Consider the following 19,974-nt stretch of genomic DNA (forward strand, 5'->3'; position numbering starts at 1 on the left):
CATTTCCCAGAAGCCCCAGGGGGGTGGTGTAAACTTCCACCTGGAGGGCCTCTAGCCGTGCGTACTGGGTGTTTCAGTTACCGCGGGTGAGTTAGTCGAAACCTGGGGAGAAGTTGGTGCTAGGTGAGGCGGAGCAGGACTCGTCCGGGGTAGGGAAAGGGATGGAGCTGTAGCCAGAGTGAGGAGCCCAGGGCGCATCGTGCCCGCAGCCTCAGGCCTGTATTGGAATGAGGAGAAGAGAGGGGGGATTGTGTGACTAATTGTGACAGGCTGTGTGTGTGTGTGTGTGTGTGTGTGTGGTGTGTGCGCGCACGCTCCCGCGCGCTTTCCAGAACCAAGTTGGGCCTCCTGTCGGTGGGCGCGGTTGTCATTCTGATACTGGTGCTTGGGTCAGCGGTGTGTGTGACTGACCCACGCCCCTGCTGCTTTCCCCTTCCTTCCCTCACAGCCCGGGTGTCTGTACAGACTTTCCCAAGAGGAAGTCAAATATTGAACCCTAGAATGAAGAGTCCCAGAAAGCAAGAAGACACAATTCTGGGCTTGGTATGGGACTTTTAGAGCTAAAAGTGGCTCCAAGACAAACTCCTGGCTCGAAATGGTGGGAGGGGTTCCTACTTGGAGGCGCTGTGGGTGCTGCTACATTTTTCAGAACCACAGCTTTCCCATATCTCTGATTCTAGGAATCGGCTGTGATTTCAGAGACAGGTTCCAGCCTCCCTGTCTCATCTGGTCATATGTGTGAGGTCGGAGCTGATGTGGCCCTGGAGGGGACTTCTCCATCTCTCTGTGCTCTAAGAAAGGCCTGAAGAAGGTCTCATGATTTCCTTCTTCCCCAGTCCTGCCTTTCTCCCCCAAGAAGTATCCTGAGCAGGAGGGGAAAATTGTTGTTGCACATCTAAAAGTACAGATCAGGTGAGTTTCTACTTCCTCTTTGTTCAGAAATGCATCTTTGTTTTTAGTACATGGAAGCATTTGCTTTTCTTTTCATGAAATGTCCAGTGGCCTATTCTAGGCCTTCCTTCCCAATGAATGAGGGGTCGTGCAGGTGGCCCTCTCTCACTCACTTTTTATAATAGTAAGAAATATATATCCTGGAGTCTAAAGTTAAAGCTTTGTTTTATTGAGATTAATATTTAAGTGGAATCACATCACTGATCTTCTGCAGAACCTAAGTTTAAAAGGCAAGATCAGAGGTAGTCTGACTGGTGTCTGTAAGTAAATGACACGGGCGTCTGTTTTTTAAGGTGTTTAGGAGCAGGAATGTGAATGGAAGTCTGAGCGTGGAAATCTGTATCATCATGGTCAAGGGTTTCTTCCAAGGAATCAATGGGTTGAGATTATGTTTATAAAGAGTTTGTCAAAAGAAAAAAATGTACATATGAGTAAAGTAATATTCATTGTGATGAACAATAATACTCAAATTTTAAATTTTATATGAATGTCATTTACTGTTATTGGAATTCAGAGACATTTTACAAGGGTTATATCCAAAGCGATATTTCAGTTGATTATTCAGCGGAGAAAGAGAAAAAGAACCAAACACTGTTCTGTCTGCTTTGCCCAAATTTTCTTATTTAGTCTGCAGATGCCCCTCACCTGACATGTCCATTCAGAGGAGAATTTTGTCAGTAAAAAGTTCTCATTGTATTGAAGAAGAATGTTCAGGAATTGGTAGGCTTTATTATAATGGTCACACTGATTCCCTTACTATTCCCACACATGTCAAACAGATTTGCTTCCAAGAATTTTCAAATATTTTAAAATTGGATATAGATTTATTATATACTTAAGATTATGGAATTAATGCTCATTTTTTGCAAAAAGAATCAGTTATTCAATTATATTACAAGAGGGACTTATAAAAAAGAAAGTTAAATAGCCCCAGCACCACTATTAATACTTTGGGGAGGTTTGTTTTTTTTATACTATGCTGTTTGAATTTTATTTTGGAACATCTCATTCAGATCAAAGTGACAACAAAACTTGTAGTAATAACAAAAATTCCATGAGGAGTGATTTGTTGAGCCAGATTTATTAGAATTCTACTAGAAGTCTTTTCTTAGGTAATGACATTGTTAGTTCTCCCTTAGCCAATTGTAGTGAGTTCCAAAATATTTAGATCCCAGCTAGTAGAATTGAAGTTTTGAACCCAAACTCATAATTTATTTTTTTTAACTTTTTATTTTACACTGGAGTATAGTTGATTAACAATGTGTTAGTTTCAGGTTTACAGCAAAGTGATTCAGTTATATATATACATGTATCTATTCTTTTTCAGATTCTTTTTGGGGAGGTTTATTTTAGCAAAATTTTTTTCTCTCCAGCTGTGTGTGTGTGTGTGTGTGTGTGTGTGTGTGTGTGCACAGAACAGAAATTATTCTAATTGAACATTCAAAGGACACAGACTCCCCAACTCCTATTTAGAAAAAGTAATTCTACCATAGGTTTCTTATACCTCCATGAATATAGAAAGAAGAGGAAAGTGCCAATGAAGCCCTCTAGTTTGACAAACCTTCCAAGTATTTACATCTCCAGATTTATGCCTTTTAGGGTTATATAAATCAATTCAGAGTAATCATTATGGCACAATTTATCAAATAAGATAAGCTTCAGATTACACTTGTTTTAGATTTTTAAAGTTGCTTTCTTAGCAATACCCTCTCTAGTCCAAGTATCTTTTAATGCAAGTAACATTTTAGAAGACAGATTTATAATAGTAGAAAACAGAATAAGATGGTAATAATTATAAATATTCATGTAAATCTTTACATAGGACAGGAGAGTAAGATTGAACCTCTTATTAACGTTCTCCATTTAATACCTTATTAGGTTCTTTACTTTAGCTTTATGTTGAAGAATGGTGTCTCTTCTTTGGTAGCTGCAGGAAAACAGTGGGCATGAGACTCAAATATTACTATAAAAAAAGAAAGTAGAAAATAATTTTATCTAATAACAATACTATCTAACTTTTATTTAGTAATTATAGGTCATTAAGTGGTGTCTATGTAATATCCCAACCTTCATGATAACTGTAGGAGGTAGGTGCTATTCTTATCCCTGGTTTATCAATAAACTAACTGAAAAGCTGGTAGTTGTCAGACTAGGACTCACATTCTGGAAGTCTGACAACAGAGTCTGTATTTATGAATGACATTATAATCCCTCCCTTCATTTTACATACTGTTTTGTTTTGTTTTGTTTTTTGGCCGCGTTGTGCTGCTTGCGGAATCTTAGTTCCCTGACCAGGGATTGAACCTGGGCCCTCGGCAGTGAAAGCGCAGAGTCCCAACCACTGGACCGCCAGGGAATTCCCTATAATTCTTTAATTTGCCTGTATCAGTCAGTAATTCATCATGAATGTCTTTCTCCAACATTAATAACTAGTTTGCCATCATAACTGACCAAAAGTTATGCAACCTGTTGCCTCCTGTAGCTATTTATTTTTCTAACAGTTGGTTACTCTAAGTTGTTATATGATAAACATCTTGTGCATGTATCTTAGTGTGCTAAGAAAAACTGCCAAAAATGGAATTTTGGTCAAATAACAGACATAAGGGCTCACAGTATGCTGAATCTCATGATAGCAGTTAGAGGAATACAAGCACTGAAACATAGTTACTATCCCTTAAGTTTCTTGTTATACAGCAAATAATATAAAATCAGAGTAGACAGAATAAGCATGAGATAGGAAGTAATAAAGCCACCAGAGAAATTCAGGTCACATGCCTTGGGAATTCATAGGAAGGAGATATTGTATCTCTAGCAACCTCTGTCAGGTTTTGACCAAATTATTCTGAGTTCAGAGGAACTCTATGGTAAAAAAATGGAATTTAGGCTGTATGATTCATACCAGCTCTGTCCAGTAGAACTTTCTGTGGTGATGGATATGTTCTGTATTTACATTCTCCAAATGGTAGCTACTAGCCACATGAAGCTATCGAGCACATGAAATGTGGCTGGTGCAACTGAAGACACTGAACTTTTAATTTTATTTAATTTTACTTAATTTAAAATTTTGATTTGATTTAAATAGCCATATGTGGCTATCATGTTGGATCTCGCAACTTCATAACTTACAGTTTTTTTTCTAATGATGTTAGATTCAAAGTGAGACTAATGGAACAGCTACAGATAACGTCATCAGAAATAGGGGTGGACTAGAGACCCTTCTGCTAGAGTGCCTGGTCTGGCTTCATGCAGGAGGCCTCTGCTCTGTATCTATACTTGTGCAGCTGGTTCCCTGTGGCATAGGAAGGGTTTGGCTTCATCCAAGCTCCCTCTTATCTCTCCTCATGTGTATGTGGGGCACTGTGGGGTAGAAGTAGAAAGAAGGCAAAACAGGATCATGTTAACTTAAGTCATCTTGGGATTTCTTTGAGACACGCCTGGTCTCAAAGCTTCCTGTTCCTCCCCCAGTCCTGGCTTCTCTGGACTCTGTGCTTTTCGAGTGGAGGAAGCCCAAAGAGGAGAACAAGTTCTTGCAGTTCTACAACCATGGCCCATGTAAGTTCATGTTTATCCTCCTTGAGATGTCGTGGTTTTGAATTCCTGTGATCATTTTTATTATCCTGAGACTTCCTTCCTAAGACAACCTGATTGCTGAAGCTGCACCCAGTTGCTCTGATCACAGTGAAGGATGGTGTCATACAGCCTAGTGGCCTCCTCCTTTGCCCCTCTTCTCTCTTTGCCCCTCTTCTCTCTCACCTGTGTTCACCTATTCATCACCTCTCCAAGTGCCCGGTCTCTCTCAGGAGCACTGATGGAGCAGTGATGGATGAAGTTGCTTGAGGGAGATACCTGAACTTCCCTTGTTAGAGTCATGATTCTATGACACAGAGATGATGGTCCATTAGACTCCACAGACCTGAGTTTTACAGGTTGATAAGATGGAATTTAGTGTTGAGTGTTCTGCATGTGATGAGATCCCATACCCTGAGAAACTTATAGGGCAAGATTGGAGTGTGACTGAGGCCTGCACGTGGGGATATCAGGGATCTATCCAGGGGGTCCCCAGAGGGATGAATAACAGGACAAAAGTCAATTTTGTGGTTGAGGAGGATGTGCTGGTCTCTAGTGACATCAGTGTCATTGTGGATCATCCTACATCAGCATCCTCCAGCTCAGGATCAAGACAAGTGTTCCTGAGGGATGGTGGTAGCAGGTAGGAAGACCCTCCAGTTCCCTTATGGGGAATGAAGAAAGGCTAATGGGACTGGGGAAGACCTTAGACATCTTGTCCAAAATAAATGCCTAAATATGACAGAAGGATTAGTCTGATATATCCACAAGATGGATGATTAGCCAGCCGGTAAATAAATTAACTAAAGAGTTTGTCATTTGTTATAACAAGGAAAAATGCTTATGACATTTTCTTGCATAATGATGAACCTGAGTTTTAAGGAAATCAAATGTCAGTCGCGTCCTATTTTCTAAGATAGAGATTTTAGAGTACTTTTGGGGAAAAACAATTCATTACTTCATTTTTTTTTAATTCCTTAAAAAAAAAAATTCCTTGAAGGGAAAAGAGAATGGAACTCACATTTATTCAGAACTTAAACGGCAGGCACGTGATAGGCAGTGTGCTTATTTATAGGATTTCATTTCATTGGGAACCTTTGATTATTTTATTCATTCATTCATCCCATGGTATACAGGACATTCTGTTTGTACCAACTGTATTCTTTAAAAGCACACAGGCACTCCACTTGAGAAGTCACGGATTTTCTTATTCTTCCCTACAAATCACGGGCTTGAACCTCAGTTTACTGCTTGCTATATCATGGCCTCTTTCTTGCAAAGCAGTTTTCCATCTTGAAAATACATTTAAAACGTTGTTTATGATACATGGGTCTGTCATTTCAGATGTCCTTGTCATTCAGGGACGTGGCCATAGACCTCTCCCAGGAGGAATGGGAGTGCCTGGACCCTGTTCAGAGGGCCTTGTACAGGGATGTGATGTTGGAGAACTACAGCAACTTGGTCTCATTGGGTAAGGATATCTGTGCAAATAACTGACAATCTGTTTTCTGGAATATCAGTTTTCTCCATTGTTGAATTTCAGAGCTCTGTTTTAAGACACCAGCTGAATGTCTGCCCCCTATTTTGAAAGAAATGGTTTGAGCATTATTGGGTTGGAAATAGGCACTTGGTTAAGCACCATCTTCTCCATCCTGCAGTGACCTTCTCTCTTCCCTCTGGCCCTTCCTATAATTGCCTGTTTTTCTAAATTCGTCCTAGATTTGAGTCCCAAGACATTTTCAGAGAAGCCAGGTGTCATATAATGGGTGTGCTCAGAATTCCTGTAGCTGCTCTGTGTTCATGTCTGACTCACTTGAAAAGAGATTAGCTAGTCTCAGGGTTTTGTGTTTTTGTGATCAGATCAACCTCTACATTTTATATAGTGGTGAACTGGGTTAACAATATCCATTTAAAATTCAAGCAAACATATCCCATTGGAGAAAAGTCGTATTCTCTTCAACCTACTCTGTGCTTGAAAATTCTAGTCTGTGAATTTTGCATTTTCTATTGAAAGAATTCTGAGGAAGAACTTGGAAGTGTTTTAGGAAACAGTATTTTTCTTTTACGTAAAAAAATAATAAGAACAACAACAAAAATACTACTACATGTTAGGCATCCTTGCAAGCCCTTACATATATTAACTCATTTAATTCTCACAAGAGCCCTATGAAGTAGGTAACATTAGGCCCATTTACATTGATAAAAGCATAATACACAGAAGGAATAACAGCTGGTGGGTGACAGAGGATCTGAACTCAGACCATAGGGCTCCAGAGTCTGTGTCCTCAACCCCTCTCTATACTGCCTTTAAAAGCAGAGCAAACCTTTTCCCTCCCCTATCTGGCCTCTAGTCCTATGACCGTGAGTCCATGTAAATGTCAGTATTCTTCAATGGCCTTTTTTCATTTTATCAAATACTATTTTGACCTACAATTTAATATAAATGTAACCAAGTCTAAATTAAGTCATTTAGAACTTAAGGTTTATTGTTTGTTTGTTCTAAATCATGTGGCATTTCTTTTCCGTGAGCAGGATGTTCCTCTCCTAAGCCAGACGTGATTACTTTATTGGAGCAAGAGAAAGAGCCCTGGACGGTAATGAGAGAAGGAACAAGAAGCTGGTACACAGGTCAGTGATGGCAAATCAGGCGAGGGGGATGCCGTCACAAGTTATAGCCCTTTGGGTCAGGGAGAGGCATGGCCCTAAGATGTTGTTTGGAAAGCTCCTTTCGAAGGCCCAAGGCCTGTGGGGAAAAGGCCTGAAATCTGGGAAAACATTCAAATCCTCTCAACATGAGCTCCCATATATAGGACTTGTTTCTATAGATTTTGATTCCGCTTGTCTGGGTCGGTGCCTGAAGAGCAGTCTATGTAAGGAACTCCCCTACTTCCATCCTAAGTAGGAGGACCACTGACTTAACTTGTTCCTCTAATCGCTTATTTTACCCTCTTTTAGAGTCACATCATTAAGTCTTTTGCCTTCTTTCAAATTGCATTACAATTTAGAGTTCTCTAAATCAGGATCCAGCAAACTTAGGCCCAGGGGCCAAACAGCTCACCATCTGCTTTTGTGTGGCTCACAGGCTAAAACTGGTTTTTACATTTTTAGTGGTTGAAAAAAATCAGAAGAAGGAATTTTGTGAAACATAAAAATTTTTGAAATTCAAATTTCAGTATCCGTAAATAAAGTGGTAATATAGTACACCTACACTTATTCAATTACATACTGTCTATGGCTGTCTTTGAGCTATAAGAGCAGAGCTGAATAATTGCGACAAAGACCACATGCCCTACAAAGCCTAAAATTTTTACTCTCTGGCTCTTTACAGAAGAAGTTTGCAGACCCCTGCTCTAAACCTTTTCATCTAATGTGTATTGTTTTTAGTTTGTCTTTTATTTCGACTATGAGATGCAATCCCTTATTCTACCCCAACATAGAAAAATCACATCACAGCATTTGTTTCCTTCTTGGTTTTTTCTTTTTTTTTTTTTTTTTTTTCCAGATTTGGAGTCTAAGTATGTCACCAAGAAGTTATTTCCAGAAAAGGATATTTGTGAAATATATCTGTTTCAGTTGCAGAGAGTGGACAAAAGTAAAACTTACATCCGTGAGGATACCATTTTCAGAAATGATTTGCAGTGTAAACATGAGTTTGAGAGACAAGAAGGACATCAAATGAGATGTGCTAGTCAAATGATAATCCAAAAACATATACCTCTTCTTCTGCATCAGAAAATTCATGCTAGAGAGAAATCATATGAATGTAAGGAATGTAAGAAGGCTTTTAGACAACAGTCATACCTTATTCAACATCTGAGAATTCATACTGGTGAGAGACCCTATAAATGTAAGGAATGTGGGAAAGCCTTTTGTCGTGTAGGGGACCTTAGAGTACATCAGACAATTCATGGTGGGGAGAGACCCTATGAATGTAACAATTGTGGAAAGACCTTTAGGCTTCATTATCATCTTACTGAACATCAGAGAATACATTCTGGTGTGAAACCCTATGAGTGTAATGAATGTGGGAAGGCCTTTAGTCGTGTTCGAGACCTTAGAGTACATCAGACAATTCATGCTGGGGAGAGACCTTATGAATGTAAAGAATGTGGGAAGGCCTTTAGACTTCACTATCAGCTCACTGAACATCAAAGAATTCATACTGGTGAGAGGCCTTATGAATGTAAGATTTGTGGAAAGACCTTTAGGGTACAACGACATATTAGTCAACATCAGAAAATTCATACTGGTGTAAAACCCTATAAATGTAATGACTGTGGGAAGGCCTTCAGTCATGGCTCATACCTAGTTCAACATCAGAAAATTCATACTGGTGACAAACCCTATGTATGTAAAGAATGTGGTAAGTCCTTTAGTTTTCATGCAGAACTTACTCGACATCATAGAATTCATACTGGTGAGAAACCCTATGAATGTAAAGAATGTAGAAAAGCCTTTCGTCTCCAAACAGAACTTACTAGGCATTGTAGAATTCATACTGGAGAGAAACCCTATGAATGTAAAGAATGTGGGAAGGCCTTTATTTGCGGCTATCAACTTACTTTACATCTGAGGGTTCATACTGGTGAGATTCCCTATGAATGTAAGGAATGTGGGAAAACCTTCAGTAGTCGCTATCATCTTACTCAACATTACAGAATTCATACTGGTGAGAAACCCTATGGATGTAAAGAATGTGGGAAGGCCTTTCGTCTTCAAGCAGAACTTACCAAACATCACAGAATTCATACTTGTGAAAAGCCCTATGAATGTAAGGAATGTGGGAAGGCCTTTATTCGTAGCAATCAACTTATTTCACACCAGCGAATTCACACCAATGAGAACACCTATGAGTGCAAGGAATGTGGGAAGATTTTTAGTCGTCGCTACAATCTTACTCAACATTATAAAATTCATACTGGTGAAAAACCCTATGTATGTAAAGAATGTGGAAAGGCCTTTCGCTTTCAGACAGAACTTACTCAGCATCACAGAATTCATACTGGTGAAAAACCCTATAAATGTAAGGAATGTGGGAAAGCCTTTATTCGTAGCAATCATCTTACTCAACATCACAGAATCCATACTGGTGAGAAACCCTACAAATGTAAAGAATGTGGGAAGACCTTTAGTCGGCACTATCATCTTACTCAACATCACAGAATCCACACTGGTGAGAAACCCTACATATGTAATGAATGTGGGGATGCTTTTATTTGTAGTTATCAACTTACCTTACATCAAAGAATTCACACTGGTGAGATTCCGTATGAATGTAAGGAATGTGGAAAGACCTTTAGTCGCCGATATCATCTTACTCAACATTTTAGACTTCATACAGGTGAGAAACCTTATGGGTGTAAAGAATGTGGGGATGCCTTTCGTCTTCAAGCAGAACTTACTCGACATCACACAATTCATACTGGTGAGAAACCCTATAAATGTAAAGAATGTGGGAAGGCCTTTAGTGTTAAGTCAGAACTTACACGACATCACAGAATTCATACTGGTGAGAAACCCTATAAATGTAAAGAATGTGGGAAAGCCTTTATTCGTAGTGATCAACTCACTTTACATCAGAGAAATCATATTAGTGAGGAACCCCCATTCATAATGTAAGGATACAGTGGCCTTTAGAAAATGCCTTTTATAACAACAGAATTCGTAATTGATTTAAGAAAGTTTTTACTTGTTAGGGAACATATGGGAATCCCTTTTGCTTCGTGCTCAAAACTTAACAGCAGTAGTTTTATACTATATATATTGATTTAAAGAGTTGAAAAATTACAGCATCACCCAGCCTTGGTTAACTTTAGAGAATGATACTGCTGCAGTACATCTCAAACCAAGATAAAGGGTACCCCTCCCCCCCTCAAAATTGTTGTTGACCAATACTTTTACAAGATACAATGAAATTGGATTACCAGATACATGAAACTGAAAGAAAAACAAACATACAAAATGAAAGCCCCCAATTTTTTATTATTGGACTTAACAGACATAAATTAGCTCTGTCATTTTTCTGTAAATGTCTCTAAATGTTTGCTCTCGGTGTCTGTACCTTAACTCATTGCAGACCAGAAGCAAACAACCTGTGGACCAGCATCAGTACATGGACCACACTTTATATAGCATTGTAACAGAAAATAATTCTGTTAATGTAACAGATGTGGGAAAAGACTTCAGCCATAGCAAATCTTTACTATAGTTCTCATAATTCCACCCCTGCCTGTGTGGTATTGTCAAGACACTACTCCCCTCTGTGCTTTATTTTATTCTATTTTATTTAATTTCTTTTGTGCCTCAGTTTTAAAGTGGTGATTATAGTACCTACCTAATAGTACTTTTGTAAGGATGAAATGTTAATAAAAAACAAAACCTTTAGAAGAGCACTGTTCAATAAATATTTTATCATTAGTGATATTAGTAAGTTCATGTGAGAGGAAGACCCTGTGAATATAAAGAATTTGTAAAAACTGTCCACTACCTTTCATTTTGTTTACTTAAATTAATAATTAATTATGGATAAAGTTTAGTAAAATAAACTTTCACTTCTAAAATTCAGAAGTCATTTCTGAAAACTAACGTGAGAAAGGAATCTCTAGAGTTGATGGATATGGAGATTATGAGAGAAAGCTTTTGAAGAATCAGGGAGAGCTGTAAAGCTTTTTCTTTTATAATCCATAAAGCAGACGTGTTACAGTCTTCTTTTTCTGCCCCAAATTCATGATAAATGAGAAACTAACAATGAAAAGGCCACTGTCCATTTGGGAAAAAATAATAGTACAGGGAACACTGGTATGCCCTCTCTAGATTCAGTGATTGTTAAAACGTTGTCATATTTGGTTTGCTTCTGTATAATTTTTGACATTTTTTGCTGTATTATTTAAGTATAAATATAGACATTATAACATTTCACCTCTCTCTATATATATCATGTAACTCCTAAGAATAAAGGCTGCCTCCTACTTAATCACTATATAACTTCACACCGAAGGAGAGTAACAGCAGTACCATATCTGTAATATTACAGATAGATAAGCAGTGCCTTAACCCAACATATCTAAAAGAATGTTTCTGGGAACAGTAGTATTTAATGGTACTTGAAAAATGTTCTGTGGTCAGAGACACTTATGAACTTCTAAATACTAAATCCCTTCCAAGAAAAAAATGTTAATTATCACGCTAGCAAAGGACTTAAGAGGCCTACAATAAAGAAAATTTGCTTAACTTAGTTTATCTTACTGTATCTTAAACTTTACTAAGGAAGTCCCATTCACAATACCTAACTTCTTTGGGATGTGAACCCACACTGACAAGGCTGCCATAACTGAAAAACAGTGACCCTAAAGAGGGACACTCCAGATAACCATGGCAGATGCTTAGCTATGTTGAGAAAGGAAATGCATGATGTATTTCTCTGCTGCTCACATCTCTTCCTCTGCAGTCAGTTGCTTGCCCTCTGAATGTAGGGCGGATACTTCCTACAAAATTAAAAACCCATTTGGTTTAGTTTTTTATATGAACATACCATGACATATTTAAACCTTCTCTTCTTTTTTAGTGTTTAACAATTTTTCACTATTTCAGATATACTTCAGTGAATATCCTTGTCTGTGACTGTTGGTTTCTATGAGCTGGAATTTCTTTAATTGTACACATGTGGAGGTAGAACTGCTCATACATTATATATTCTTTCAGTTATGTTAGATATTGCTACATTGATCATAGGTCACATACACTTCCAGTTCTATTAGATATTGCCAAATTGTTCTCTTAGACTCCTATCATATTGAGTATTCCTACAGCCTTATGTTAGGTATAAGTTTTAATAAATATTTTCACAAATTTCAATTTCAGTTGCACATTTTTTCAAACGTGTTTCTTGGCCAATCATTATTCCTTTACTTTGAATTTCCAATTCTTGACTTTCTCCATTATTATTGTTCTGTTGTTTGTTTGTTTTCTAATTGACTGGAATGGCATTCTGGATAATTCATTTGCAATTATTTTCTCTTACCTTAAATATAGCATTAGTTATGTATCTATTGAACACTCATTCTATTTTTATGAGACAGATTTCTAGGTTATAAATTGTGTAATAATAAGTTTTATTTATTTTCTAATATTTATGTCTATTACTTTATTTACTTTTCTTTTTGAGATAGACTCTTCAGAACAAAATTGAATATTATGGTGATAGCCGTCATCAATTTCTCTGAATCTAATGGAAATTTCCCAACATTTAATCATTTACCATAATGTTCACTCTATTTGGAGATAAATTCTCTTTGTTGCCTCTAAATAATTTCCTTCAATATTTGTAGGGGACCAGAAGATACCTACTTTGTTTGGTAGTGATTGCTGAATTTTGTCCAAGGCCATTTTGTTATTTATTGGTATAATCTTATGTTTTCTCACCTTAAATTTATTGATGTATTGATTTGTTTTTATTAGTTCCTTGATATAAATTTATTGATGCACTGATTTGTTTTTATTTAAAATTGAATTTTAAACAATTCTGGTCATATACTGTGATTTTTGTCATACTGCTGAAGTACATTTGGTAATATCTTACTTAGAATTTTTCCATCTATAATCATATGTGAGGCAGTATTATAATTTCCTTTTTCTTTGATAAGATTTTAGAATTCAAATTAACTGTTCTTTAAAAATTAGAAAAAACTTGTCTCTAAAATATGCTGAATTTTGTTTTCTATTTTTTGGCCATGCCAATTGGCATGCGGGATCTTAGTTCCCTGACCAGGGATCGAACCTGCACTCCCTGCAGTGGAATGCAGCATCTTAATCACTGGACTGCCAGGGAAGTCCCTGTTGAATTTTTATATATTGACTATGTATTTGATATCCTTGCTATAAATTCACTTAGTTCTAGAAGGGTTTATTTTTTTTTTATAAATTAGAGTTTTCTATAAACACAATCAAGACACATATCAATATAAAGATAATTCCTTTTTCATTTCCTTTTATGTCCTTCAATTGCCTTATTGCACAGGCAAGGACAGTGTTGAAGAAGCACTCAGAATGGACCTTGTTTCTGACCTTAGGGAAAAAGCATTCAGTATTTTATCATAAAGTGTTATGTTAGCTGTTCATTTCCATAGATATCCTTATCCGATTGTGAAAGATTTTTTCATTACTAACTTACCGAGAGCTGTATCATGAACAGTGTTGAATTTTGTCAAATACATAAAAAGCACCTACTGACAATGATCTTTTGGTTTCCCTCCATCTTTAATGTGGTGAATCACTTTGATTAATTTTAGAATGTCATACCAGCCTTGTGTTCCTAGCTTATGCCCCATTTTGTCATGATGTATTATCCTTTATATATATATATTGCTGAATTCCATTTTCTGATTGTTCTTTTGGAGATTTCTGTGTGTATGATTATTATTGATATTGATCTGTAACTTTTTTTTCTTATGATCTCTTTTTCAGGTTTTATTATCAGTTAAGTTGATGTCGTAGAGTGAGATGGAAAGTGTTCTTTATATTCTGAAAGCAATATTGTAAGATTCATATTATTTCTTTCTTAAATTCTGGGTCAAACTGCCATTGAAACCATCTGAGCCTGGAGTTTTCTTTGTGGAAAAGATTTATAGTTTCAACGACAATATATGCCCCCAAATTGAATTTTTATATTATACCAAACTAGTGAAAATGAATTGTAAAAGAGAAAAGTTCCATTTTTAGAGAACATAAAATACATAGCAATAAGTTTAACAAAATGCATGCAGGACTACTGCTTAAAAATTATACAGTTTTGCTGAGAGAAGCCAGAGAATACCTAAATAAATGCAAAGATATGCCATAATCATGGGTGAGAAGACCCAAAAATGTATGAAAGGCAACTCTCCTCAAATTTACCTGTACATTCAATGGAAGGTAATCAAAATCCCAACAGGCATTTTTGTAGAAGGTGCTACGTTGATTGTAAAACATATATGGAGGGCTTCCCTGGTGGCGCAGTGGTTGAGAGTCCGCCTGCCGATGCAGGGGACACGGGTTCATGTCCCGGTCCGGGAAGAACCCACGTGCTGCGGAGCGGCTAGGCCCGTGAGCCATGGCCGCTGAGCCTGCGCGTCCGGAGCCTGTGCTCCGCAACGGGAGAGGGCCACAACAGTGAGAGGTCTGCGTACCGAAAAAAAAAAAAAAAAAATCATAGTAGTTCATAATCCATAGAGACAGAAAGCAGAGTGGTGGTTGCCAGGGGCTGGGAGGAAGGAGGATTGGGAAGGGATGCTTAATAGTACCAGGTTTCCATTTGGAGTGATGACTAAGTTCTAGAACTAGATAGTGGTGATGCTTGCACCACATTATAAATGTACTTAATGCCACAGAGTTGTACACTTTACAGTGGTTAAGCTGGCAACTGGTAAAATTGTATGCAATGTGTATTTTACCACTTTTTTTTTTTAATATGCTCACAAAGGACACAGAGAAAGGGTAAATGGATGAAGAAAGGCAAGTGTAGGGCAATAAGGAGGGAAGGGGACGGGGGCAAACAAAAGGTCAGGCTGGTGATCACTACTCAGCTCAATCGATTGTCACCATGGGAGAATGTGGGTCAGATTTCAGAATTTCTCAAGTTAAGACAGAAATAGGGATTTCATGTGAAAACAACCCATCTGGATATGTGGCAAGTAAGTGAGGCTTTTAAAAACAGAATGTGGGCCCGCAGGTCCCCAGTTTACAACTTTGGCAGCAGGTGACCTTTTGGGTTCAGCCAGCTCTAGGAATGTGGTATATAGGGACAGGGACCAGGCACAGGGAGGTGTCCTACACGGTGACACACTCTGCGAGGGATGCAAGTCAGCTCTCTGACTGGAAAAGGAAACCAGCCGTGCATACACTGGAGTGCAGAGCCCCTACCTCTGAGGTTGGGATGAGGCATCAGCATACATTGGCTCCTCCCACTTCTGCAGCGGGCAGAATTTAGTTTCCCTCCCAGTTGACGGTGGGCATGGCCGCGTGACTAGCTTTGGCCAAGGGAGGAATGTTAGCAGACACCTAGGCGCACAAAGGTTTAAACACTCTAGTGATGTTAAACACTCTAGCTCTTGAGGAAATTATGCCCCCTTCAGCCTGAGCTGCAGAGTAAACACATACCGAATAAACCTGAATCCAACCAACAGCTCAGGGCCAAGCCCAGCTAACATGGGGGCTGGTGCAGAGTCAGCCACTGAAGCCCGCTCTAGATCAGACACACTGCAGCTGACCTCAGTCCAGTGATCAGGAGGCTAAGTGTTTGCTGAAGCCGCTGAAGTTTGTGGGTAGATTATTAAACAGGGTTGAGTCAATATCTGATACCACCATCAGGAACCAAGTGGGTTTGGTAAATCCAAACCCCAATCCCTCGTTCTTAAACTTTGTGCCATTAGATAGCCTAATCTTTAAGCTATCTTTACACTCTTAAAAATTATTGAGGACCCCAACGCACTTTTATTTATGTGAGTTCTATCTGTCAATAGTTACTATATTAGAAATTAAAACTGATAAATATTTAAAATACAAGAACAGTACTCAACATTAGCCATGAAAGAAATACAAATCAAAACCACAGTGAGGGGAATTCCCTGGTGGTTCAGCGGTTAAGACTCTGAACTTCCACTGCAGGGGGCACAGGTTCCATCCCTGGTCAGGGAACTAAGATCCCATATGCTGCGCAGTGCAGCCAAAAAACCCCACCAAAACCAAAACCAAAACCAAACAAACAAAACCCACAGTGGGATACCACTTCACACCTACTAGGATGGCTATAATCAAACAGACAGAAAATAATTATTGGCAAAGATGTGGAGAAATCAGAATCCTCATACACCACTAGCGGGAATGTAAAATGATACAGCCACTTTGGAAAATAGTGGAGAAGTTCTTCAAAAGGTTAAACACAGACTTAACAATTCCTCTCAAGGAATTCCCAACAATTCCTCTCAGAAGTATATGTTTTTTTTCAAGAGAAATGAAAACATATGGCCACATAAAAACTTGTACACAAATGATCATAGCAGCATTATCCATAATAGCTCAGGGGTAGAAAAGCAATCCAAATTCCCCCCAACTGATGACTAGATAAATATAATGTGGTCCGTCCATACCATGGAATATTATCTGGCAATAAAAAAGAATGAAGTATTGATACAGACTACAATGTGGATGAACCTTGAAAATATTATGCTAAGTCAAAGAAGTCAGTCACAAAAGACCACATATTGAATGATTCCATTTTATGTGAAATGTTCAGAATAAGCGAATCTATAGAGAAGAAAGTGGATTAGTAACTGCCAGGGGCTAGGGGTCGGGGGAACAGGGAGTAATGCTAATGAGTGTGGGATTTCTTTGGGGGGAGGTGAAAAGTTTCTAAAATTGTACTGATAGTTGCATACCTTTGAGGACATACTAGTAACCACTGGATGGTATACTTTTTTTTTTTTGGATAGTGTACTTTAAAGAGGCAAATGGTATGGTATGTGAATTATATCTCAATAAAGCTGTTATTGAAAATAATACACACACCAAAAAAAAAAAAAAACTATGCACACATTCCATTAGCTGGCAGAGTAATGACACCACCATACATGTAACCTCTGGAAAACTCCACGAAGTCCTCATGGGAGAGTGTAAGTCCTCGTGGGAGAGTGAAAGTGAAAGGGGAAAAAATATAAGGTCCAGGAATTAGTGCCAAATAGGGAACGACTCTAATGGGCTATCTATACTCCAGAGCCCCTTGTGGGGTCAACCAAGGTCAATGTCGTACCTGCATCACAGTTCAAATTCTCCATCCACGCAACCCTCGTGCCTCCCTCTCCCTTCCACACGTGTCTTGCACTTCAAACTGCATTTCAGTGTCAAACTGCAACAGGATTTATCGGCATATGGATGGACTATGAAGCCTAGAAGTTGCATTTAACATATAGACAAGCCCTAGTGTATTTCAGGCCTGTATTTCAGTACAGACTCATATCTGTACTGTGAGCCTGACATCCTGACCTGAAAGACAAGAGAAGAATAAAAAATAGCTGCTAGAAGCACTATTTACAATAGCCAAGACATGGAAGAAAACTAAATGTCCATCGACAGATGAATGGATAAAGATGTGGTACATATATACAATGGAATATTATTCAGCCGTAAAACAGAATGAAATCATTGCATTTGCAGCAACATGAATGGACCTAGAGATTGTCATACTAAGTGAAGGAAGTCAGACAGAGAAAGACAAATATCATATGATATCACTTATATGTGGAATCTAAAAAATGATACAAATGAACTTATTTACAAAACAGAAATAGACTCACTGACATAGAAAACAAACTTATGGTTACCAAAGGAGAAAGGCAGGGTGGGTAAATTAGGAATTTGGGATTAAAAGATACACATTACTATATATAAAACAGATAAACAATAAGGACCTGTATAGCTCGGGGAACTATATTCAATACCTTGTAATAGCCTATAATGGAAAAGAATCTGAAAAAGAATATATATATATATTTTTTTCTGTACTCTGCTTTACACCTGAAACATTGTAAATCAACTACACTTCAATAAAACATTTTTTTAACTTTAAAAAAGTGTATGGAATTCCCTAGCAGTCCAGTGGTTAGGACTCCATGCTCTCACTGCTGAGGGTCTGGGTTCAATCCTTGGTCGCGGAACTAAGATCCCACAAGCCACACGGCACGGCCAAAAGAAATTTTTTTTTAATAATAAGAAGTGTAAAAAAAATAGCTGCTATAAGCATTTCCTAGAGGCCACAAAGGGAAAGAGCCAAAGATGCCCAACCTCATTAGAATTCAGTATTCAGAAAGATTCTAATTAAAACCATAATAGCATACCGTTTCATATCCAGCCGGCTGTCAAAACTTTAAAAGACTCTCAATATGAGGTTTTAACCCATAGAATAAAACAGATATCCATGAGTCCATGTTGATCTAAGTAAATAATCAAGTAAGTAACGGGGAGAAGGAACAGCTCTTTCTTTCAATAGAATTCCAACTAATAGACGTAGAAGGAGAAAGGGACATGAAAAATCACTATTAGGCAAATGCCCCAGTAACAACTGTCGCAGACCAGATCCACCAACAGATGCTAAAATTAACAGGTGCAAGTTTGAGGAGAATCAAGACTTGTATAGTCATGAAGTATCTCCCCCAAGATACTTATTAATTGCAAAGGGAAAGACAGTAACTTTACAGTGGAGAAGTGCAGCAGACTGTGCCTTAACCTAGTGACCAAGGTCAACATCGCCCATAACAAGACATACTGACATGTCTGATATGATGCACTGAGAAAGACACAGCATTATCTGTGTGGTGTTCCTGGCAAAAATGTATAACTTCATTTCAACCATGAAAAACATCAGACAAACCCAAATTTAGGGACATTTAATAAAAGAGCTGATAAATACTCCTTAAAAGTGTCAAGGTCATGAAAGACAAGGAAATGCAGAGGGACATGACCAAGCCAGCCTGGTCTTCCAGATGTGGAATTGAGCTGCCTTGGGAGGGAATTCCCCCAGCTCCATTCAAGCCTTCTGACGAGTGAGGCCCTGGCAGTGAGGATGAGCCAGGGCTTCGAGCCAGGAACATTCAGATAAGCCACCCTCCAAAACCTGACTCACAGAAAGTGTGTGTGAGGTGACAAGTGTTTATTGCTTTGAGCAGCTTTTTTAGAGAAAATAATTGCTGTTGTGAACAGTGGTCACCAGATGGCGCCTGGATTCCAAGGATGGAAACAAAAATGACTGCCAACATCATAAGGAGGTCATTGCCCCTGAGTTCATTTGTAAATGTATCACAAGCCTGATAAAAATGTCATTGGGGTTTTTTCCTAGAGCTAGACAACTTGATTATAAGGTTCATTTGAAAGTAAAACAGGCAAATATGGGGGGGAAAACTGAAAAATAAGAAGGAGGAGGAGAAAACAGATATTAAAAAACCATATAGGGCTTCCCTGGTGGTGCAGTGGTTGAGAGTCTGCCTGCCGGTTCAGGGGACGTGGGTTCGTGCCCCGGTCCGGGAGGATCCCACATGCCGCGGAGCGGCTGGGCCCGTGAGCCATGGCCGCTGAGCCTGCGCGTCCGGAGCCTGCGCTCCGCAGCGGGAGAGGCCACGGCAGTGAGAGGCCCGCGTACCGCAAAAAAAAAAAACCATATAAAACAATGTGTTATTGGTGCATCAATAAGTAAACAGATCAATCCAGAAATAGAAACAATTGCTTACGGAAATTAATATGATCATATAATACTTTTTAATTCAGGAAGGAACTTTAGGGAAGTTTTAATTTAGTGGTATTAGAGCAACTAGATAAACAAAAAGAAAAGTTTGAGTCTGTTCCTCATACTGGATACCAGATTAACTTAGAAGTATATCAAAGAACTAAGTGGAAAAATACAACCTCATAAATAATAAAACACTGGTGAGTCTC

The 19,974-nt window shown here is 38.5% G+C and overlaps 2 protein-coding genes across 8 annotated transcripts in view; one reads left to right on the top strand and one right to left on the bottom strand.

Moving 5' to 3' along the window:
- FCGBP (Fc fragment of IgG binding protein) overlaps window positions 1-19,974 on the bottom strand; it is a 141,535-nt gene that overhangs the window by 95,559 nt on the left and 26,002 nt on the right. The window lies entirely within an intron of this gene.
- LOC114904683 (zinc finger protein 546) lies at window positions 84-14,663 on the top strand. Of its 3 annotated transcripts, XM_029238884.1 has the most exons (6): window positions 84-123; window positions 681-912; window positions 4,417-4,503; window positions 5,863-5,989; window positions 7,051-7,146; window positions 8,021-14,663. In XM_029238884.1, the coding sequence occupies exons 3-6, from the start codon at window positions 4,495-4,497 to the stop codon at window positions 10,135-10,137; spliced, it is 2,349 nt and encodes a 782-aa protein (XP_029094717.1). In that variant the 5' UTR covers window positions 84-123; window positions 681-912; window positions 4,417-4,494; the 3' UTR covers window positions 10,138-14,663. The 3 variants fall into 3 exon arrangements, with proteins under 3 accessions (XP_029094717.1, XP_029094726.1, XP_029094707.1); XM_029238893.1 differs by lacking the exon at window positions 4,417-4,503; XM_029238874.1 differs by lacking the exons at window positions 84-123; window positions 681-912; window positions 4,417-4,503 and having other exon boundaries at window positions 5,553-5,989.

The sequence above is a fragment of the Monodon monoceros genome, unplaced genomic scaffold, assembly GCF_005190385.1.
Source record: "Monodon monoceros isolate NGI ecotype Baffin Bay Population unplaced genomic scaffold, NGI_Narwhal_1 Super_Scaffold_10, whole genome shotgun sequence".
NCBI classification, from domain to species: domain Eukaryota; kingdom Metazoa; phylum Chordata; class Mammalia; order Artiodactyla; family Monodontidae; genus Monodon; species Monodon monoceros.

Coding starts and splice junctions, on each gene's coding strand:
- LOC114904683 (XM_029238874.1), top strand. CDS start 5,845: ATGGGTCTGTCATTTCAGATGTCCTTGTCATTCAGGGACGTGGCCATA. Junction 5,990..7,050: donor CAGCAACTTGGTCTCATTGG/GTAAGGATATCT, acceptor TTCCGTGAGCAG/GATGTTCCTCTCCTAAGCCA. Junction 7,147..8,020: donor AACAAGAAGCTGGTACACAG/GTCAGTGATGGC, acceptor TTTTTTTTCCAG/ATTTGGAGTCTAAGTATGTC.